A 23,620-nucleotide genomic window follows, 5' to 3' on the forward strand; every position below is an offset into this window, starting at 1 on the left:
CTGGAGACAACACAGATGAATAAAATGTCTCAGGAGTTACAAGGTCCTTAATTAAAGGGCAAGTATTGATCCCAGATCAGGTCAATAAAATCACAGTTAACTAATGAGAACTTAATCAGGTGGAATTTGTACATAGTTTGTTTAATCATTGAATTTATCCTTCACTCCAAAGGGGCGGGGTTATCAGCAAAATATGCAAAGTAGCTCATATGTTAAACGCCAATCAACAGAAACAAGAGAAAAGTAAATAAGAATTAATTAATCATTCACAGTGACTCCTGAATTCCCGTTACCCCCAGAAAGCTCCAAATTATGGAAATGCCATCTGCCATAGACTCCATTTTATTCTCCATTTTTCCTTTTTCTCATCCCAACTAAGATATAATTAATCCTTATTGGAAGGAAAACCAGCCTATTGGGTTGATTTAATAGTTATATTATTTTCTAGTAGCTGTAAAGTGATACTGACACTAAAAAATAATTCTTCAAAATATTAATGTCCATTAAACGTTTATTTATTTTGATCGTTTTTCATTGATAGGTCTGTTTTTGTAATTAGTTGTTAATGTCTGATGTCAGTATCTCTTTAAGGCATGAAGATACAAATGAGGTAAAGATCCATTATACAGAAAACCGCAGAGTATTCTGGGTAACAAGTCCCAAACCTGTATAATTCCCACCAACCTGTGAAAGGGGATGCTGGGAGTTGTAGTTTAAATAAAGATCTAAGCAACCTGATTTGTTTCTGTTTTGGGGCCCCTGACTCTCAGCGCTGCTCCTCTTCATCAATTATAGGGGCAATTTCCACCTGTAAATAAACCTGTGCCGCCCACCCCCCAGAATGGTCTCAATTCCAGAGAAAAGTGCCCAGAGGATAAAGGGAAGAGGTTGCAGGGCCCTCCATCACATAGAGACGCCAAGGCTGTTGCTGAATCCAAAGCAGAATCCCAGCCCAGCAGGGTCAGGGTTAACCCCCACCAATCCAGCAGTGTCAGGGTTAACCCCCACCCATCCCAGAGCAACAGCTGCTTCACCTACAGGAATAAAAGGGAAAGCAAAGGGGCTTGTCAGAGAGAGACGCTGCCAGTTTGTGCGAGACACCTCCCAGAGACAGGAGGCAGAATGAGAAGGGGTGGTGTCACAGCACAGACAGTCTGAGAGTCTCTGAGCAACAGCCACATCCAACGTGACCACTCGTGTCCCCCCCTTCCCATTATTCCCAGTACAATCCAAAGACTGAGACAGACGTATGCAGAGCCCCCCTGTCACCCCCACTCACTGCCATGTCTATCTGCCACTCCAGTGCCAACCACTGCCAGGGGACACAAACCTTGCACTGTGCACTGCAAGCTGGGACTGCTGAGACCCCCAATGTCACAGTAGCAATGGTGGGCAACAGAGAGGCTCGGGAAGGTCTGTAAAGGGGAAACAAAACCAAACAGAGGCGACGGGGGGATCAGTCTCCGAGAGGATTTGGATGGCACAGGGCTGCCTGCCCTTCGTTATGGGATCTTGTATCTCCAAAGGTAAGTCCTTGTCTTCTTTACCTGGGGGTGTGATGTAAACACGGTGCCACTTTGGGTTCTGACCCCCCCCAACTCTGAAAATGGGGCATATGACAGTGCTACGCAATATGTTGGCGCTATATAAATACATGTTAATAATAATAATAATATTCACAGGTGGCACAGACATGGGTCAAACAGAGCGCCCACTGGCTCTGCGGTTATGGGTGATAAGGGGTTACTGGGGGGCACTGGGCCTGGAATTGAAGGAAAAGGCACAATTGGATCTGCAGGGGTTACACCCAAGGTAAGGGGGTTCACTGCTGCCCAGCAGGTTGAGATCTAATTGTGGGTCACTATAAAGCAGCACCATCTGAACTGACGCCCCGTTCCCCTGCGATCCGGTTCTGCTGTTAATTTCAGAGGAAAATGACGTAAGCAACTAAAACGGTGTCTCTTTGTGCGACAGAATCGCTGTGGGTTCCACGGCCGCCAGTAAAGTTTTGCACAACATACGGTGCACTGGGTGTTCTGACTGCTGCAACAAGTAGCACAGAGGAAGGCGATTGCTATGGATCCCTTACACTTAGGAAGGTGCTGCAAGTAGCCTGGGGGGGCAGTGATTGTTGCTATCGAAGATGAAGGTGCCCGGCGTGGCGCAGACCTTGTTGTCATGGCAACGGAAGTGAGGCACCATGACACAAACACATCTTGGGGGATTGTCCTTGTTTCCCATGTAAGTGAATGGCAGCTCCGTGACCTTCTCGTCTCTGGCCCTTTAAACAATTCCATTGGTGCTGCCATGCCCGGCAGTGGGCTCAGTGTTGCCCCCAGAGCTTATGCTCAGTGTATCCAATGATGTATCATATATAGAATTCTGTTCCATGGGGAAACATAATTAAATACAGATTCATGGGAACATGTATATTGTTATTATATTTAGCAAACAACTATTCCTTATGTGACCTCAACACATAATAAATATCTGAATAAAAAGAATGAAACAGGAGGATGATTTAGACAAAGTGTTTGTGGACAGTGTCTTGAGATCTACTGATCCCCAGCTAACGGTCTAATGGTACATCCCACCTTTTGGCCAGCCCTGCTCTAACCTGCCGCTGGTTTAACCTGGGTGCAAACTTTATAATGTGGGTGAAATAGAGGGGAGAGGGCAGCACCATAGTTTGAATGCAGGGGGCGCTGTTTCCACCCTAGGGGTCATTCATATAGACATCAGCAAGTGATAACACTTCATTAATTATAATGATAATGATGGTGATTGTGTGTTTGAGCCAACGACTCCTGGATCCCACCCGGATACAATTTCCCTATTAGATTCCCAGCGCAGGGGGGGAGCTCAGGTCTGATTGGAAACAAAACAAAAAGGGAAGGGAATATGTGACATAGACCAAAGAGAAATCCATCAGGTCGATTCTACAGTGGGTGTCACTAAAAGGATTTCTATGATAATTTGCACTTGGTCTGAATTTCCGTTTTCCTCTCTGGCTTTAGAATTGACAGTAGGTTCCTCAGCTATGTAGCCTGAAACTTCATCTTTTATCCGGTTGCTGAGGTCACATGGGCCCTAGCAACCAGGTGTTGGTTTGCATACTGATCTGAGCCAGGCAACCAGATGCCATTTTGCTGTCTAAGAATAGAAAGGGAAAGTAGTCAGAATTCAGTAAAGGTTAATCACATTGATCTCTAAAGTATATTATGCAAAAAGTTATTTTGGAGGTGAACTGCCCTTTTAATTCCATAAAATTCATCTGAGCAGTTGGCGCCTCTCTGCAAGATCAACCCTACTGTCTCCATCTTGTCCTACTGTCTCCATCTTTTCTTACTGTCTCTATATTGTCCTACTGTCTCCATCTTGCCCTACTGTCTCCATCTTGCCCTACTGTCTCCATCTTGTCTTACTGTCTCCATCTTGTCCTACTGTCTCCATCTTGTCTTACTGTCTCCATCTTGTCTTACTGTCTCTATATTGTCCTACTGTCTCCATCTTGTCCTAATGTCTCAATCTTTGTCTACTGTCTCCATCTTGTCCTACTGTCTCCATCTTGTCTTACTGTCTCCATCTTGTCCTACTGTCTCCATCTTGTCTTACTGTCTCCATCTTGTCTTACTGTCTCTATATTGTCCTACTGTCTCCATCTTGTCCTAATGTCTCAATCTTTGTCTACTGTCTCCACCTTGTCCTACTGTCTCCATCTTGTCCTACTGTCTCCATCTTGTCCTACTGTCTCCATCTTGTCCTGCTGTCTCCATTTTGATCTACTGTCTCCATCTTGCCCTATTGTTTCCATCTCTCCCTTATGTTTCCATCTTGCCCTAATGTCTCAACCTTTCTTTACTGTCTCTATTTTGCCCTATTGTTTCCATTTGCCCTACTGTCTCCATCGTGTCCTTCTGTCTCCATCTTGTTCTCCACCTTCTCCTACTTTCTCCATCTTGCCCTTGTGTTTCCATCTTGCCCTACTGTCTACATCTTGTCCTACTTTCTCCATCTTGCCCTACTGTCTCCATTCTGCCCTACTGTCTCACTCTTTCTCTACTGTTTCCATCTTGCCCTACTGTCTCCACCTTCTCCTACTTTCTCCATCTTGTCCTACTCTCTTCATCTTGCCCTACTGTCTCCATCTTGCCCTACTGTCTCCCTCTTACCCTACTGTTTCCATCTTGCCCTACTGTCTCCATTTTGCTTCACTGTCTCCATCTTGCCCTACTTTCTCCATCTTGCCCTACTGTCTCACTCTAAACCTATTGTCTCCCTCTTGCCCTACTTTCTCCCTCTTGACCTACTGTCTCAATCTTGTCCTACTGTCTCCATCTTGTCCTACTGTCTTCATCTTGCCCTACTGTCTTCATCTTGCCCTACTGTCTCCATCTTGCCCTACTGTCTCCCTCTTACCCTACTGTTTCCATCTTGCCCTACTGTCTCCATCTTGCCCTACTGTCTCCATCTTGTCCTACTATCTCCATCTTGCCCTACTGTCTCCATCATGTCCTACTGTGTCCATCTTGTTCTCCACCTTCTCCTACTTTCTCCATCTTGCCCTACTGTCTCCATTTTGCTTCACTGTCTCCATCTTACCCTACTTTCTCCATCTTGCCCTACTGTCTCACTCTTACTCTATTGTCTCCCTCTTGCCCTACTTTCTCCCTCTTGACCTACTGTCTCCATCTTGCCCTACTGTCTTCATCTTGCCCTACTGTCTCCCTCTTGCCCTGCTGTCTTTATCTTGTCCTACTGTCTCCATCTTGCCCTACTGTCTCCATCTTGTCCTACTGTCTCCATCTTACCCTACTGTCTCCATCTTGTCCTACTGTCTCCATCTTGCGCTACTGTCTCTATCTTGTCCTACTGTCTCCATCTCGTCCTACTGTCTCAATCTTGTCCTACTGTCTCCATCTTGCCCTACTGTCTCCATCTTGCCTCCATGTAGGGTGTAGCTGGATTTGGCCAATTATATTCTTATATATGGGGCCCCATTTTGGTCAGCCAAGGTCCATCCCTTTAGTGAGAAGACACCTCTTTAGTGGCAGTCCAGGCCAGAGTATGGTGTAGGTATAGATACACCAAGATTTCTTGCAGTTGGTGTGATTTACTATTGAATTATTTGTTTTACTTCCCCCCACCATGAAATTCCGATTGCTCCACAGACTGCGAGGAGTTGAACCATTTAACCTTGACAGGGGGCATTTCCAAATGATAATCTAGGAGTCACATTTCCAACTCCGAGAGATAAACACGGAATGTGTGAACCGACCAATAAGGAACAAGCAGGAGCCCTAGAATTCAGGATAAATATATATAAAGGGGCAGTTGTTCCGTGGAAAGAATGAGCAGCAGGAGAATAAAGACAACAACAAATTCCCTTTTGGGAGTCAGAGGTGGTGCCACTTCAGCCTGTGCCCCAGGGGAACCTGCCCTGTTTGTTTACTCATCTGCCTTGAGACTTCCATAGATCCTGCGACCTGTGGCTCTCATGGGAGTTGCTGATAAGGTTACCAGCTGGTAGCTGAGCATGCTGGGAGTCCAGGTAGAAGCCTTCTCAATATCCAACCCTCATTCTTACTGGGTTTATAGTTATGTACAAATGTCACTGTCTGTCTGTCCCTTTCTGCTCTCTGGTTCTGACTCATGACACAAAGTAGCAGAAGCCCAAACTGATCCTGGAGAAAACCCCCAGTGAGAATGAGGATTGTTTGGTTATTGGGAAGTTGATTAAAATTATTTTTATTTGTGAAAAAATGTTTTTTTTAGGTCTATATCCCATTTAATGTACAAGGAAGGTGGGGGAACCCATGAAGAGCAGCAGGAGTTATTTCTTTGGGGGGAAGCAAATGATAGGGGAAGGTTATTGGAGGCAATATAACAAAATAGTGAATGTCAAAAGCACCTTGTGCCCAAGACACTCATTTCTCTGAGGATCTCAGCACTTCAGAGTAGGTCTTATTGCCCCCCTGTTAATACCCTAATGGTACGGCCTGTCCTGTTAGTGGGAGGGAATCCTGGTGTAAAGCAACAGAATCTAATGACATCACTGGGTCACATGGTGAATAAAATAAGTGTAAATGGAGTCTGGAGTCAAAACTGCAGGAAACTCGTTATATTCAGTTGTCGGAAGCAGCAGTGCAGAAAGGGACAGGCAGTGAATAGTTATCCCAGGTGCAGGTACGACACACACACACAGGTACCTGCTCAGGTGGAAGATTATTGGATCACCCCTCCCCCCAGTATGAGCAGCAGGTTGGTGCAGTTGTACCGTCGGTTGCCATCACGTGGGCAGATTCAGCCTCATTAAAATTGTTTTGGTTATTCAGTAAATCTGGCAGCGATTAATTTCCCTAATTAGCAGCCGAGAGACGCACAATGCAGCCAAGATCCCCCTGTTCCCAACTCCCAGGAAAAGGGGTGTCTGCCTGCGGGGGCTGGAGGATGGGGTGCAGGGAGGGCTGAGAGGGGCTTTATTCCTGGGGCATCAGCCGTGGAGATTTAGGGGCCAATGTGAATGGATTAAAGGTTCCTGGAGAAAGTCCATTAAATAGTCCAGTTCTCTAGTTCAGAGAGTCTCCAGGCAGCTAATATGGGGGCAGAGCAGGGCTGCTGCATTGTTGCTAAGGGTTACTACCCTAGAGACTGGTCTCCCCTCCTTTTTAGGATAACATGATCATAGCTGGGGGCACAGATCAGGTGGCACACGGGATGGAGGGGTAAATAAAACTCCTGCACCTCCCCAAGCCCTGGCTGGTGGGTGAGAAGGATCAAGCACATCCCGGCTTATTCACTGGCACAGGGTTGGCATCCTAATTAAAAGCCCTCAGGGCAACTATACCTTATTTATTTTGCTCACATGAAAAAAAAATAATGGGGTATTATAATTAAAGGGCAAAGTTAGCTTAGTAACCCAAAGCAACCAATCAGAAGTCCAGTAATTGCCAGCAGCTGATTGGTTGCTGTTATCACATTACCCTCATGTTATTCCCCTGATCCAATACCATCCCAGTATCCATGCAGTTGCTATGGAAACACAGCACGTGGGTAAGATAGAGTCAGAAGGACAATATGTAGACAGGCGGGCAAGATGGAGACATTAGGAAAACATGGAGACAGTAGGACAAGATGGAGACAGTAGGACAAGATGGAGACAGTAGGACAAGATGGAGACAGTAGGACAAGATGGAGACAATATGGCAAGTTGGAAACAGTAGGGTAAGACAGAGACAGTAGGACAAGATGGAGACAGTAGGGCAAGATGGAGACAGTAGGACAAGGTGGAGTCAGTAGGACAAGATGGAGACAGTAAGGCAAGATGGAGACAGTAAGGCAAGATGGAGACAGTAAGGCAAGATGGAGACAGTAGGACAAGATGGAGACAGTAGGGCAAGATGGAGACAATATGGCAAGTTGGAGGCAGTAGGACAAGATGGAGACAGTAGGGCAACATGGAAACAGTAGCACAAGATGGAGACAGTAGGAGAAGATGGAGACAGTAGGGCAAGATGGAGACAGTAGAACAAGATGGAGACAGTAGGACAAGGTGGAGACAGTAGGGCAAGATGGAGACAGTAGGACAAGATGGAGACAGTAGGGCAACATGGAAACAGTAGGACAAGATGGAGACAGTAGGGCAAGATGGAGACAATATGGCAAGTTGGAGGCAGTAGGACAAGATGGAGACAGTAGGGCAACATGGAAACAGTAGCACAAGATGGAGACAGTAGGAGAAGATGGAGACAGTAGGGCAAGATGGAGACAGTAGAACAAGATGGAGACAGTAGGACAAGGTGGAGACAGTAGGGCAAGATGGAGACAGTAGGGCAAGATGGAGACAGTAGGACAAGATGGAGACAGTAGGGCAACATGGAAACAGTAGCACAAGATGGAGACAGTAGGAGAAGATGGAGACAGTAGGGCAAGATGGAGACAGTAGGGCAAGATGGAGACAGTAGGGCAAGATGGAAACAGTTGGACAAGATGGAGACAGTAGGACAAGATGGAGACAGTAGGAGAAGATGGAGACAGTAGGGCAAGATGGAAACACGTTGGACAAGATGGAGACAGTAGGACAAGATGGAGACAGTAGGGCAAGATGGAGACAGTAGGACAAGTTGGAGACAGTAGGAGAAGATGGAGACAGTAGGGCAAGATGGAGACAGTAGGGCAAGATGGAAACAGTTGGACAAGATGGAGACAGTAGGGCAAGATGGAGACAGTAGGACAAGTTGGAGACAGTAGGAGAAGATGGAGACAATAAACAAGATGGAGACAGTGGGACAAGATGGACGATGCCATATGTTGCTGTAGTTATTCTGTTTAATATTCCTGGGGTGATTGTATCATGAAATTTGGGGACTACTGTCACACATGATGCTGAGACCATTGTGTCAGTTATTGCCGGGGGCACCATATCATGAAATGTTGGGGCCTTTGTACCAGAGGGAGTCACTGAGCTGATGATTGTGTCTCACATAACGACACATAACGCGCGGCCTGACACAACCAGACGGAGGCTTTTCAGGCCTTTTGAGACATTTAGTTAAGATTAGTTAAGTGTCTCTGATAGTGTCAGGCCGAGTCCCTTCATACACTGAGGACAAACACACAAGGTGGAGGATGCAAAAGACAAGCTGGATGGTTACCATGGAAACTGAGACACGCAATCTGGCGGAAAAGTCAACAAATGTACGAAGAAAGCAGACAGCTGCTATCCACGCACTCATCTATAAATAAACACTGTCTGCACTGAAACCATATAAGTATCTTCCACCTGAGAGCACCTACCTACATATCTGCTAGAGACACCACCTCACTCACTAGAACTACACAGCAGGGAACGAGATCTCACCATCAGCATAGGAAGGGGTTCTTTACTGTAAGGACAGTCAGGTTATGGGATTCCCTACCCAGAGAGGGGGAATGAGTGATTCATTGGTGGGGAGGAAAGGAGATCTCACCATCAGCATAGGAAGGTGTTCTTTACTGTAAGGACAGTCAGGTTATGGGATTCCCTACCAAGAGAGGGGGAATGAGTGATTCATTGGTGGGGAGGAAAGGAGATCTCACCATCAGCATAGGAAGGGGTTCTTTACTGTAAGGACAGTCAAGTTATGGGATTCCCTACCAAGAGAGGGGGAATGAGTGATTCATTGGTGGGGAGGAAAGGAGATTTCACCATCAGCATAGGAAGGGGTTCTTTACTGTAAGGACAGTCAGGTTATGGGATTCCCTACCAAGAGAGGGGGAATGATTGATTCATTGGTGGGGAGGAAAGGAGATCTCACCATCAGCATAGGAAGGGGTTCTTTACTGTAAGGACAGTCAAGTTATGGGATTCCCTACCAAGAGAGGGGGAATGAGTGATTCATTGGTGGGGAGGAAAGGAGATTTCACCATCAGCATAGGAAGGGGTTCTTTACTGTAAGGACAGTCAGGTTATGGGATTCCCTACCAAGAGAGGGGGAATGATTGATTCATTGGTGGGGAGGAAAGGAGATCTCACTATCAGCATAGGAAGGGGTTCTTTACTGTAAGGACAGTCAGGTTATGGGATTCCCTACCAAGAGAGGGGGAATGAGTGATTCATTGGTGGGGAGGAAAGGAGATCTCACCATCAGCATAGGAAGGGGTTCTTTACTGTAAGGACAGTCAGGTTATGGGATTCCCTACCAAGAGAGGGGAATGAGTGATTCATTGGTGGGGAGGAAAGGAGATTTCACCATCAGCATAGGAAGGGGTTCTTTACTGTAAGGACAGTCAGGTTCTGATATTCCATAGATTGTAAGCTCTTTCGCCAGATACATACAAGCCTTAGGCTGGCAGTTGCATTGCTGATTCTATCAAGTGACTGTACAATTATTATTATCACATAATTATATAGCTCCAACATATGCCACAGCGCTGTACAATAGAAAATTTGCAGTTGGTCTGTATTTTTCTTCTTGGCAGTTATTTGCTTTATTTCCACTCCCTATTGGGAAGAAAAACAGGAGAGGGCCCAAATACAAGATCAAGTAAAATATTGCTCAAATAAAGCCTTTATTTACATTTACTGATCAAGTTTAATCAAAATCTCTGATTGGTTGTCGTGGGTTACTAGACTGATCATCTATAAATCTCTAAATTGTAAAACACTAAATAAAGGTACATTAGTAATTCCTGTGCTGGTTGAGTTGCTCAGGGCCAGTGCTGGGAACAGACACAAAGAAAATGAATTTTTATTCCCACCCAGGGTGAGTGGGGGAGGCAGTTCAGCAGTTCCATCTATAATAAATACATTTCACCTTCATGGAAATAATAGAAAGGCTACGGGCGGCCATAGGGCTGAGAATAAATCCAACAAAGACAACCTGGGGGGATCATGTGACTCAGAATTGTGGCTGAAAGTGAGAGAAGCTTCTTATAATGTGGCCCCTGCGGGAGCCCGGCCCGTATACAGCCCCCGACAATGAATGAGCCGATACCTGACCTTCCCTCTGTCTCACTGTGACTGTTACGTCTTATAAATAAAATACGATTTTCTTTCATATCTCACCTGGGGCCCCGGGGAGGGAGGGCCACGCACTGCAATTGGGATATTTATATACAGCGGGGGGGTCACATGTGACAGAGAGAGAGTGGGAAACGTTCTGAGCTAACAAAGGGCCAATTTATCCATAAAAAGTGTCAGACATTAAAGGGAATATAAACCCAAAAATACAAAAACCTAATTCAAAGCACCTTCCCAATATCCATGTATTCCTTATTCTCTGCACTGCTGCTTCTGACTCCTGATACAACTTCCCAATATCCATTCATTCCTCATTCTCACTGGGTTTATAGTTCTGTGTAACTGTCATTGTGTCTGTCCCTTTCTCTTCTCTGCACTGCTGGTTCTGACTCCTGATACAACTTCCCAATATCCATTCATTCCTCATTCTCACTGGGTTTATAGTTCTGTGTAACTGTCATTGTGTCTGTCCCTTTCTCTTCTCTGCACTGCTGCTTCTGACTCCTGATACAACTTCCCAATATCCATTCATTCCTCATTCTCACTGGGTTTATAGTTCTGTGTAACTGTCATTGTGTCTGTCCCTTTCTCTGCACTGCTGCTTCTGACTCCTGATACAACTTCCCAATATCCATTCATTCCTCATTCTCACTGGGTTTATAGTTCTGTGTAACTGTCATTGTGTCTGTCCCTTTCTCTGCACTGCTGCTTCTGACTCCTGATACAACTTCCCAATATCCATTCATTCCTCATTCTCACTGGGTTTATAGTTCTGTGTAACTGTCATTGTGTCTGTCCCTTTCTCTGCACTGCTGCTTCTGACTCCTGATACAACTTCCCAATATCCATTCATTCCTCATTCTCACTGGGTTTATAGTTCTGTGTAACTGTCATTGTGTCTGTCCCTTTCTCTGCACTGCTGCCTCTGACTCCTGATACAACTTCCCAATATCCATTCATTCCTCATTCTCACTGGGTTTATAGTTCTGTGTAACTGTCATTGTGTCTGTCCCTTTCTCTGCACTGCTGCCTCTGACTCCTGATACAACTTCCCAATATCCATTCATTCCTCATTCTCACTGGGTTTATAGTTCTGTGTAACTGTCATTGTGTCTGTCCCTTTCTCTGCACTGCTGCTTCTGACTCCTGATACAACTTCCCAATATCCATTCATTCCTCATTCTCACTGGGTTTATAGTTCTGTGTAACTGTCATTGTGTCTGCCCCTTTCTCTTCTCTGCACTGCTGCTTCTGACTCCTGATACAACTTGGTATTTGCTCTCTCTCTGGTGCCCAATAAGGTGAAACCTTCAGCACAAATTCTTATCACTGATGATGTCACAGTGATGCAGGTTGTGACCATAAGAGCATTAGGGCATTTGGGTGAGTTGGTGCAACACAATTAGGGGACACTGGAAGTAACATCTCTGCAATGCAAACTCCCTGCACCCTGTATGTTCCTCCTTCCCCAGAGAGGATCTGCTCCCATAAAAATAACCATAAAAAGACCCCCTGCAACCCCTTTAGTTCCCCTCACACTAACGGGAATCACTGGGACTCACACTCTCCCTCCATTGCAGAGTTCTTCTTCAGTGGCAACAAGGAGATTCACTTGTCCAACAATGTCACCAGCAAGTCAGCCAGCCCCCCAGTGTCTGCACAAGCCCCCCAGCCCCCAAGGGATCCAGCACCCACAGAAACTCCTGAAGAGGAGGAGGAGGATGAAGAGGACGAAATGGGGAAGGTAAGAAAATCTACTCACCCAATACCAATATACCCAGGTACAGAGCTCTGATTCTCTGTACTTCCTGCTCCTGGGCTGTTCTCTTTCCCATGGTCAGACAGGAACCTCCCCCTGGGTAAGTGAATCTCCCCCAGTACTTACCCAGGTACAGAGCTCTGATTCTCTGTACTTCCTGCTCCTGGGCTGTTCTCTTTCCCATGGTCAGACAGGAACCTCCCCCTGGGTAAGTGAATCCAATCTCCCCCAGTACTTACCCAGGTACAGAGTTCTGATTCTCTGTACTTCCTGCTCCTGGGCTGCTCTCTTTCCCATGGTCAGACAGGAACCTCCCCCTGGGTAAGTGAATCCAATCTCCCCCAGTACTTACCCAGGTACAGAGCTCTGATTGTCTGTACTTCCTGCTCCTGGGCTGTTCTCTTTCCCATGGTCAGACAGGAACCTCCCCCTGGGTAAGTGAATCCAATCTCCCCCAGTACTTACCCAGGTACAGAGTTCTGATTCTCTGTACTTCCTGCTCCTGGGCTGTTCTCTTTCCCATGGTCAGACAGGAACCTCCCCCTGGGTAAGTGAATCCAATCTCCCCCAGTACTTACCCAGGTACAGAGCTCTGATTCTCTGTACTTCCTGCTCCTGGGCTGTTCTCTTTCCCATGGTCAGACAGGAACCTCCCCTGGGTAAGTGAATCCAATCTCCCCCAGTACTTACCCAGGTACAGAGCTCTGATTCTCTGTACTTCCTGCTCCTGGGCTGTTCTCTTTCCCATGGTCAGACAGGAACCTCCCCCTGGGTAAATTAATCCAATCTCCCACCAATATTTAGTGAATGGAATTGGGGCAGTTATTGCAGAGATTAGATTTAATGGTTCTGATCTGTCTCGTCCCACAGAAATGCTTCAAGCCTCCCAATGGGTTTATGTGCGACTCCAAGGAAAACGGCAGAAATTACGACATCACAGAACTCGCCACCTCATCACTTACAGGTATGTGGGAGCGTGTGATTGGCTCTTTGGGGACATGTGACTTTGACTTGATTGGGGTCCAGAGTCAGTGCCTACATAGATTTCTCATGGAACAGATGCCTGGGCGCATTCAGTCAGTTACCCCAAGTTACAAGGACTCCCTCAGGGCAAGTAAACCTGCTTACTCATTGCTAAGGTAATTTACCCTAGCAACCAGACTTGTAGGGAAGTAGAGATTTATATACACAGACACAACATAGAAATCATGGGAGTTGTGGTTCAACAACAGCTCGGGAGGTTGCAGCTTGGATACCCTGATCACTACACTAGCTGTCAGGGGCGCATGGCAGTTTTTGGGGAGCCCTTTGATGACACAGGAAGAGTTGGGCAGGAACAGACTGGGCTGCAATTACCTGTGATCTAGAGATTTACAGGGTCCGTGTTACTGTGGCAACTGCCTGGCTGGAACTGAATCTCAGATCCATCATTTCTGGGGGTGCTGGAGGTTATTTTTGGGCTGTTCCTGCTGAATGTGTCGTAGTGATTCCATTTCTACTGAGCAGCCGCTGTTCCTGCCTGACTTGATAGAATTAAACTTATGTCTCTGAGCGAAACAGCGTCTGCTCCCGAAAGAAACATAACCTGCACCTAATTCTCCCATTTTATCCTCATTTTATTGTTAATCATGTCTAAGCCACTCCCACTGCTGCCCCGCCCCTGAGGCTCCAACAAGGACACTGGCCAATGAACTGTGATGTCACACAGTTGAGTATTGATTCATTACATTATTTGCTCATGGCAGCATAGGTATTCCCTGTACTAAGCACAATTCAGCAGGAACAGTCCCTAAGTTTGCTCATAGTCTGTACAGAGAGATCCCATAAAACTATGGCAGCATAGGTATTCCCTGTACTAAGCACAATTCAGCAGGAACAGTCCCCTAAGTTTGCTCATAGTCTGTACAGAGAGATCCCATAAAACTATGGCACATAGGTATTCCCTGTACTAAGCACAATTCAGCAGGAACAGTCCCTAAGTTTGCTCATAGTCTGTACAGAGAGATCCCATAAAACTATGGCAGCATAGGTATTCCCTGTACTAAGCACAATTCAGCAGGAACAGTCCCCTAAGTTTACTCATAGTCTGTACAGAGAGATCCCATAAAACTATGACACATAGGTATTCCTCTGTACTAAGCACAATTCAGCAGGAACAGCCCATTACATTTGCTCATAGTAAATAATGAATATGCAGCTGTAGGATGATAAACATGAAATGTACAAAGGGGTTTTCTGTCGCTTTGTTCAAGGTTTGGTGCAAACAATCAAGGACCGTATCACAAAACCAACAGCCATGGCTCGCGGGAGGGTCGCCCACCTCATAGAGTGGAAAGGCTGGAGTGCCCCCCAAACAAGCTGGGACCCCTCAATCACTGATGATGAGCGTTATTCAGACCTGACGGATGAGCTGAAGGAAGCAAGATTTGCAGCAGGTACAGCTCTGGGTTGGGATGGAGAGATGGGGAAGGAGGAGGGACTGCTCCAGGAATATAATAACCCCAAACTGACTCCCATATTTGCTAAATCTGCTTCCCCAGTGTCAGTTACTGTTTCTCTGAGGGCTGAGAAATGAATGGGAGAACTCATGCTGTTGCTCAGTGACAGCGGCATGAGTCCATCCCAACACTAACCCTGCAGTTCTGTATTGTGGCCACTGGGCTGCGCTGTTGGACCCTCACAATTTGGCTCTTGTTTTATCAGTTTCACCTTGTTTAGGTCCCCGAGGACAGGCCCTGTTTCAGGACTTTTGTTCCCAGGAAAAGAGAAAATCATAGACTTACAGTAGCAATATAGTAGGGAGAGAATACCAGCAGAACTGTAACACCCTGTCGATAGGACTGCCACCTTTTCTGGAAAAAAAATACCGGCCTTCCTATATATTTATCTTTATTCCCTATTAATAACATTGGGATCACTGACCTTCCTATATATTTATCTTTATTCCCTATTAATAACATTTGGATCACTGACCTTCCTATATATTTATCTTTATTCCCTATTAATAACATTTGGATCACTGACCTTCCTATATATTTATCTTTATTCCCTATTAATAACATTGGGATCACTTACCTTCCTATATATTTATCTTTATTCCCTATTAATAACATTGGGATCACTGACCTTCCTATATATTTATCTTTATTCCCTATTAATAACATTGGGATCACTGACCTTCCTATATATTTATCTTTATTCCCTATTAATAACATTGGGATCACTGACCTTCCTATATATATATCTTTATTCCCTATTAATAACATTGGGATCACTGACCTTCCTATATATTTATCTTTATTCCCTATTAATAACATTGGGATCACTTACCTTCCTATATATTTATCTTTATTCCCTATTAATAACATTGGGATCACTGGCCTTCCTATATATTTATATTTATTCCCTATTAATAACATTGGGATCACTGACCTTCCTATATATTTATCTTTATTCCCTATTAATAACATTGGGATCACTTACCTTCCTATATATTTATATTTATTCCCTATTAATAACATTGGGATCACTGACCTTCCTATATATTTATCTTTATTCCCTATTAATAACATTGGGATCACTTACCTTCCTATATATTTATCTTTATTCCCTATTAATAACATTGGGATCACTGACCTTCCTATATATTTATCTTTATTCCCTATTAATAACATTGGGATCAGCCATCATTTTTAGCAGCCAGGGGGCAACTCTAGCTGCAGATCACTGGCCCCCACTAACCATAGAGTAAAGGCCAACTTATTCCTGAGACTAAACAGTAGCAGACAATTCTGCAACACAAGACAATGGGGCTCATTTATCAACACTGGGCAAATAGCAACCAATCAGTGATTAGCTTTTTAAACTCAGCTACAAGTAGAACAATGAAAATGTTATTGGTTGCCACGGGTTACTGCCCTTGGGCAAATTTGCCCAGTGTTAATAAATGACCCCCAATGTGTAAGAGAAACGTTCCCAAGTATAAAGAGAGAAGGACATAAGAACAACGTCAAGAAACGTCAATAATTCCAGTTGAAGTGGGTGAAGTCAGAACGTTGGGGAGTTTAGGAGCTTTTCCCTTAAAGGGATAGTAATTAAGTTAGAGCCTCATTCACTAATACAGCCCAGGAGTTAATATACACAGACCTCGCCTGCACAGAAAGCCAATGGTTTATCCAACGGATTCTTGTACCTCCTCATCCGAGTACATTTTAAAAACTGCAACACAAGTTGCATAGCTAATACACAGACAGTCAATAACATGGAGGGGGGAGCCAAATGTATTGATTGTTTGGTAATTGATGTCACGTGACAGGGGATGAGCCCGTGGGCGCCATGTGAAGGAACAGGAAAACCGTCCCCAGGAAATGTCCCCGTCTACTTACTTCAACCATTTCAGTCCCCGTTATATTGAACTTCCTGCCCAACGACTGGTGATCAGAAAGAATTCTGTGCCCTGCAACTCATCTAATGTTTAGGTGGAGCTTCTCCATAGAATACTGAGTGGAGCAGTGGGATTGGAGAGTCTTCAAGAGATTTAGCTTTACCCTCCAATGACAGAGCTCTGCTCACCATTAACCCATTCCATCCTGCCCCCCACCTGCTCATCACTTTTGCTGCTGTTACCCCTTGTTACACTCACCAGACCCCTACAGGGAATAGAAGTGAAATTGGGATTTGCCCCGTATGCACCCCATGTTCCACTGCCTCCCCTCCCCCAGTGTATAAAGGTCTGGGTGGGACAGAAATCTGGTACTTTTACACTAACTGCCCCTGGTACAACCAACTGACAGTTTGTCTCCAGGCAGTTCCATTGCAGTTGTACCCCCCCAGGCTGCGGCCCCCCTATAGCAGCTTCTGATTGTCGTTCCTTATACTCAGGGGTCGCCGAACAATTCGCTATCACAGAAGCCACACTCAGCGCCTGGTCCTCTCTGGATGAAGAAGAAATGCATTTTGGGTTGGGCTCACAAGAAGTGCCCCAGCTGCAAGGTAAATACAACTCCCGGGGCTGCTGGGAGTTGCTGACACACTAAATGGGGGTGGGGAGAGTCTGGCAGCGGGTTTGAGGGGGTCATACAGCATCTGTGTGAGGGGCCTGCACCATATTGGGGATCCCTAATCCAATATAAAGGCTGCCACCCCGTTACATCTGCATTCCCGTAGGCCAGGGTTCTGCGTGGGTGGATCCCTACATTGCTGTGATTGGCTGAGCCCAGTGTGTAACTACAGAGGAGGTATAGGGGGGGCCCCAAGAGGCCCTAATTAATGAGCAATTTCAATATAAATTGGTAAACCACAACATCTGGATATGTTGGGGGCCCTAAAATTATTTTGCTGTGGGGCCCACAAACATCTCATTACACCACTGGGCTGAGTATATTTCGGGTCTTTAATAGAAAACTCCAGCGTAACCAAGGCCAAAGGTAGAACCTGTAATATAGTCAAGTACTTTGCTTCCCAGAAGTTTTTCGGGGTGTAAATGGGTGGGGCATTTCATAGCACTGGCCCCGCCCCTGATCACATGTTTATGTTTCTTCCCATTCAGACCTGGAGAGTCTGTACCTGCAGGGGAGGCTTCTGAGTTACGTCCCCTGCGGATCAGATCTGGGGGGGAGCCTCTCTTACTCCTCAGCCGTGTCCTTATCAGCGGCCCCCCAGCACTTACTGCCCATGGAGAGTTGGGATGTGACTCACCAGCCTGTGTTTCCCTGCGGGACAATGAGCAGCAGCTCCGACAATTCCAGAGCAGCAGCAGCAGGAGAGGGGGAAGCCCTTCCGGAATCCTTCAAACCCCGACTCAACAACTCCCTGCACTACGTGGACAGCAGCTCCCTGTCTGAGGACGAGGTCTTCTACAACTAGGGGGACCCCACATGTGATACTGGTGGGGGCCACACATTCCCTCTGACTCTGATTGGCTCCCACCTCCTCAGAAGCAGCAGAGTAAGACCCAATTGATCGGCAGCAGGAATGTTCTGAGAACAGGGAATCCCTGACTGGAGATTTGAGGGGTCCAGAACCACTTCCACTGGATCTCAGGGCCGGGGAGACGATCTGAATAACCAGCAGAACCACATTATCTCTATTGGACTTTAGTCATTGGATGTTCCAAAGGGGAATCCAATCCACTTGTCTGCGTCGTGTTTTCTACATTCATAGTGCAAATCACCAGGGAACTGACTTCCCCTTCCCTTCTGTTGTTTAACTGTAACACCCAACATCAATGAGAAGTCATCTTGGCTAGAACTTGTGCCTGTCTGCAGTCTAACCTCAGTACTTAGCCAGGCACAAAGCTCTCATGCTCTGTACTTCCTGTTCCTGGGCTGTTCTCTTTCCCATGGTCAGACAGGAACCTCCCCCTGGGTAAGTGAATCCAATCTCCCCCAGTACTTACCCAGGTACAGAGCTCTGATTCTCTGTACTTCCTGCTCCTGGGCTGTTCTCTTTCCCATGGTCAGACAGGAACCTCCCCCTGGGTAAGTGAATCCAATCTCCCCAGTACTTACCCAGGTACAGAGCTCTGATTCTCTGTACTTCCTGCTCCTGGGCTGTTCTCTTTCCCATGGTCAGACAGGAACCTCCCCCTGGGTAAGTGAATCTCCCCCAGTACTTACCCAGATACAGAGCTCTGATTCTCTGTACTTCCTTCTCCTGGGCTGTTCTCTTTCCCATGGTCAGACAGGAACCTCCCCCTGGGTAAGTGAATCCAATCTCCCCCAGTACTTACCCAGGTACAGAGCTCTGATTCTCTGTACTTCCTGCTCCTGGGCTGTTCTCTTTCCCATGGTCAGACAGGAACCTCCCCCTGGGTAAGTGAATCCAATCTCCCCCAGTACTTACCCAGGTACAGAGCTCTGATTCTCTGTACTTCCTGCTCCTGGGCTGTTCTCTTTCCCATGGTCAGACAGGAACCTCCCCTGGGTAAGTGAATCCAATCTCCCCCAGTACTTACCCAGGTACAGAGCTCTGATTCTCTGTACTTCCTGCTCCTGGGCTGTTCTCTTTCCCATGGTCAGACAGAAACCTCCCCCTGAGTAAATTAATCCAACCACCCCCAGTACTTACCCATGTATAGAGCACATAGAGAATCAGAGCTCTGTACCTGGGTAAGTACTGGGGGAGATTGGATTTACTTACCCAGGAGAGGAGGGGCAGGAATGGACATGGGGCGGAGCAGGTTCTTCCCAGGCCTTGTCTTTCTATAGAGACAAATATTTGCCCTTTATTAACCCATTCCCTTTCGCGGCACTGTTGGCCTCTCTTCTGCCCAGTGCCAAGATTATCACCACCAATCCTGCAGGAGGCGCTATTTGCACAGTCACAAATTGAACCCTGGGGAATTTCCAGATGGAGAATCAGCAGAGACTTTACACCCACCATCCTCCCCACCCTGGTGTTTATCTTCTGCAGGTGATATATATATATATATTTTTGTATATTAAATCTATGGAGCAGTGTGACTTCCCGTGGGCTACAATGTGTGAGTTACAATGTGTGTGTGTTCAATGTGTCCTTTTATAACCACCCGGCTGCTCCTGGCGTCCTGCGGAGAGGTGGTTTTAAAAGCTCAGGTGCAACAGCTTCTCTGGAATCCAATAAAATTGTGTCACAAGTAACAAAGAGTCTGTTTGTGAAGGGGGGGGCAGGGAAGGATAAAATACAGGGTGCAGCGGTGCCCCCTTCACTTCCATTATATGAAATTCTACTGCCACCTAATGGCTCTTGCAGGAACTGCACTGGGTGTTGTCCCATTACACTGGGGTACAGAGGATGAATAAAGCCACATTTATTGATGCATCTGGCGCAGACAAGGGCGAAAGGGTCGCTCCTTCTGACCAAAGGCATTAAAGGTGAGTTTGTAGGTTCCAGGTAAGTAACAGTAAATACTCTAATTTAGTTACTGTCTCTTTAAATCACAATCAACCCTTGGCAATCCAGGGGCCCTGAGTCCCTTTTGCATATGAAAAGTACTGGGAACTGGGATTTACAGCGCAGTGCCTCCACCTCGGGAACACTGAGGAACACACCTCAGGGAACTAGGACAAATAAAACACACAGTTTGCAATAGATATTAACTTTATATGAAACAGTAGTGAAAGAACTTGGACAATCTAATACACAATACACTCCTGCACTGGGGACACGTGGGACACTACCTAACTCACTATTAGGTACCTAACTGTTTCTCCAACACAGTCCTTTTTATTATCAAAGGCCCAATCCTCTGGAAGGGGTTAATAACCACACAGTTCAGTTCAAATAGAATGTCCCTTCCCCAGAGCTCTAATACCCCAGGTATCGCTACCTTTCCCAAAGTACTTCTCCCTTTAGAACTTAGCAGCCACTCCCACGTAGCAGGTAAATTCACAAGACCTGTCCTCACAGAGGGGCCCCACACTTGTATCCATGCCAGTATCCTCCCTTGGGTGTCTCGCTCACCGGGGCGCTCTCAGAGGCAGTCACACTAGAGATTACAGGCAGCTCTGCAGCAGGATCAATCTCACCAGTGGCATCTTTCTCCTTCTGAGTCTCTAGCAGCTTGGCAGGGAACAGGAGGGGCTCTCTGTATTCCCACAGATTCAACAGCTTGGACAGTCTCACAAGACTTGGTTCTGGCTGGATCTTTCACCATATAACCCAAGTTAAACTCTGTCAGAGACCCTGTACAAAGGGCTCCAACTCAGGCATACCCTCTCTCCCAAGGATGCACTGGGGTGCCCAGCCAATCGGATGGCTCTCCAGCCTGTAACTGGGCTGGATGATGTCACAGACAGAAAAACAGGGGAAGGATTTCTTTGGTCCCCTACATATAGTATGTGTTTAATTCAAGGCTAGTGGTTCTTATGTACTTGGACCTTGAGGGGATTTGGGTTTTGTCAACTTGTAAACACCATTGCATCCTGAGTATATTGTGATACTTCTAGATCCTGCCAGAAGGGGGCAATGTAGCCAATGGCTGTTGGTGGAATACTGGGAGTTGTAGCTCAGCAACAGCCGAAGGAGACATCTTTGAGGAATGTTTTTTTTTTTTTTTTTTATAATCCCTCATGCACTTGAAGGGCCTATCCTTCTCCAATTATTTTATAAGGTACCGGAGGGGCCCCTTCAACCAAAATGTTTACTTGGGGTGTGCAAGCTCTTCTGTTGTCTACTTCATCTAATAGAGAAAATGAAATGTGTTGTTTTGTCCTCAAGCAGCCAATCAGCTTGTGACTCTGTGGGGTGGAGTGAGATGAAACACAATCCGGGAGGGCAATGGAGCCGGGGCCCTACTGTCCCTGAGTGGGTGCACCCCTGTACCTCTATTATTCACCCCTGTACCTCTATTATTCACCCCTGTACTTCTATTATTCACCCCTGTACCTCTATTATTCACCCCTGTACTTCTATTATTCACCCCTGTACCTCTATTATTCACCCCTGTACTCTCATTATGTATCTTCACCCCTGTACCTCTATTATTCACCCCTGTACTTCTATTATTCACCCCTGTACCTCTATTATTCACCCCTGTACCTCTATTATTCATCCCTGTACCTTTATTATTCACCCCTGTACCTCTATTATTCACCCCTGTACCTCTATCATTCACCCCTGTACTTCTATCATTCACCCCTGTACCTCTATTATTCACCCCTGTACCTCTATTATTCACCCCTGTACTTCTATTATTCACCCCTGTACCTCTATTATTCATCCCTGTACCTTTATTATTCACCCCTGTACCTCTATTATTCACCCCTGTACCTCTATTATTCACCCCTGTACCTCTATCATTCACCCCTGTACCTCTATTATTCACCCCTGTACCTCTATTATTCACCCCTGGATACTCACAGTCGTCAGACGAGGTGATGACTTTCAGAACATCTTCAAACAGCTTCTCGGGGCAGAACTCCAATATCCGGGTTCATAAACTCTTCTGTGTTCACCTTATAGGAACTGGGGCGACAGAGAAGGGAAAGCAGCCCACGTGGTCTTATTCAGGGACAAGAAGTTGGAACAGAATCCAAGTGGGGTCAAAATATTTGGAATTCTCCCTAGTAATTGCCTGAAAGGAAAGATGAGACTCTCCTGACTGGTGCAGGTATTTGTGGCCAGTGGAGGAAGATTTGGGGTGTTTCGGACCTACATCTTTTGACACATAGCCACAACATCTCTTCTATCATTGGCTGAACCCCATTAGTGAGCACCAGCTGTACTGACCAATCAGTGACTGAGCAGGGTCCATAATCACTGGATACTAGTGAGTACTGCAGGGCACTGCTTTCCTTCAGCCAATAGAGGGAGTTGCTCAGAATAGGCTCAGATTTAAACAAAAAAAACAAAGTTTACTTTGCCTTTATAATCATGAACAATGTCGCCTGCAGTCATGTCTAGTAGGATCTACTCCCAATATTCCACTGATATTTAACTACAATAAAACTGAGGGGACAAATATTTTTTGCTTCTGATTTTATAGTGGAATCTCCAAGTGTTGGGGGTCACATACTTTTCTAACTCAGCCCGACATGTTGAGCAAGAGGAGGAGTTATCTGACGCATGAACCAATAGGACTGTGAGGATTAATCAGAGAGCGAAGAAGATTGGGAAGTCACTGCGCAATTCTGGTGCCATCGTAAAAAGACGGCTGCAACTTCTGCGTGAAAGAGTTGGCGATTAATACGCAGAGAAGGACCAGCAGGATGTGCATGATCTGTCCTGTAGCTTTGAATGTAAGCAGTGCGGTCGAGACTGAGTGTGTCACTGCCCAAGAGTAGCAGCCCCTGATTGGTGACAGAGAATCAGCACCCTCATCTGACCATGGGAAAGAGAACAGCCCAGGAGCAGGAAGTACAGAGAATCAGAGCTCTGTACCTGGGTAAGTACTGGGGGAGATTGGATTCACTTACCCAGGGGGAGGTTCCTGTCTGACCATGGAAAGAGAACAGCCCAGGAGCAGGAAGTACAGAGAATCAGAGCTCTGTACCTGGGTAAGTACTGGGGGAGATTGGATTCACTTACCCAGGGGGAGGTTCCTGTCTGACCATGGGAAAGAGAACAGCCCAGGAGCAGGAAGTACAGAGAATCAGAGCTCTGTACCTGGGGAAGTACTGGGGGAGATTCACTTACCCAGGGGGGAGGTTCCTGTCTGACCATGGGAAAGAGAACAGCCCAGGAGCAGGAAGTACAGAGAATCAGAGCTCTGTACCTGGGTAAGTACTGGGGGAGATTGGATTCACTTACCCAGGGGGAGGTTCCTGTCTGACCATGGGAAAGAGAACAGCCCAGGAGCAGGAAGTACAGAGAATCAGAGCTCTGTACCTGGGTAAGTACTGGGGGAGATTCACTTACCCAGGGGGAGGTTCCTGTCTGAC

General features: G+C 46.2%; 1 protein-coding gene and 1 long non-coding RNA gene across 2 annotated transcripts; one reads left to right on the forward strand and one right to left on the reverse strand.

Annotated features, from left to right (window-relative positions):
• Window positions 1-1,073: 1,073 nt before the first annotated feature.
• LOC108697860 (protein FAM131C) lies at window positions 1,074-18,655 on the forward strand. Its single transcript, XM_041571773.1, has 6 exons — window positions 1,074-1,526; window positions 12,082-12,245; window positions 13,131-13,224; window positions 14,513-14,695; window positions 17,142-17,252; window positions 17,809-18,655. The coding sequence occupies exons 1-6, from the start codon at window positions 1,478-1,480 to the stop codon at window positions 18,123-18,125; spliced, it is 918 nt and encodes a 305-aa protein (XP_041427707.1). The 5' UTR covers window positions 1,074-1,477; the 3' UTR covers window positions 18,126-18,655.
• Window positions 18,656-21,276: 2,621 nt separating this feature from the next.
• Window positions 21,277-23,180, reverse strand: LOC121396638. The gene is made up of 2 exons (XR_005963098.1): window positions 21,717-23,180; window positions 21,277-21,668 (listed from the first exon to the last, which is right to left on the reverse strand). It is a non-coding gene; the product is annotated as an uncharacterized LOC121396638 (long non-coding RNA).
• Between the last annotated feature and the right edge of the window lie 440 nt (window positions 23,181-23,620).

The sequence above is a fragment of the Xenopus laevis genome, chromosome 7S, assembly GCF_017654675.1.
Source record: "Xenopus laevis strain J_2021 chromosome 7S, Xenopus_laevis_v10.1, whole genome shotgun sequence".
NCBI lineage: Eukaryota > Metazoa > Chordata > Amphibia > Anura > Pipidae > Xenopus > Xenopus laevis.

What these genes read in the sequence shown, in the direction of transcription:
- LOC108697860 (XM_041571773.1), top strand. Translation starts at nt 1,478, where the DNA reads ATGGCACAGGGCTGCCTGCCCTTCGTTATGGGATCTTGTATCTCCAAA. An exon ending in CGCCACCTCATCACTTACAG is followed by an intron (nt 13,225 to 14,512) that starts GTATGTGGGAGC and finishes GCTTTGTTCAAG; the next exon opens with GTTTGGTGCAAACAATCAAG. An exon ending in AGAAGTGCCCCAGCTGCAAG is followed by an intron (nt 17,253 to 17,808) that starts GTAAATACAACT and finishes CTTCCCATTCAG; the next exon opens with ACCTGGAGAGTCTGTACCTG.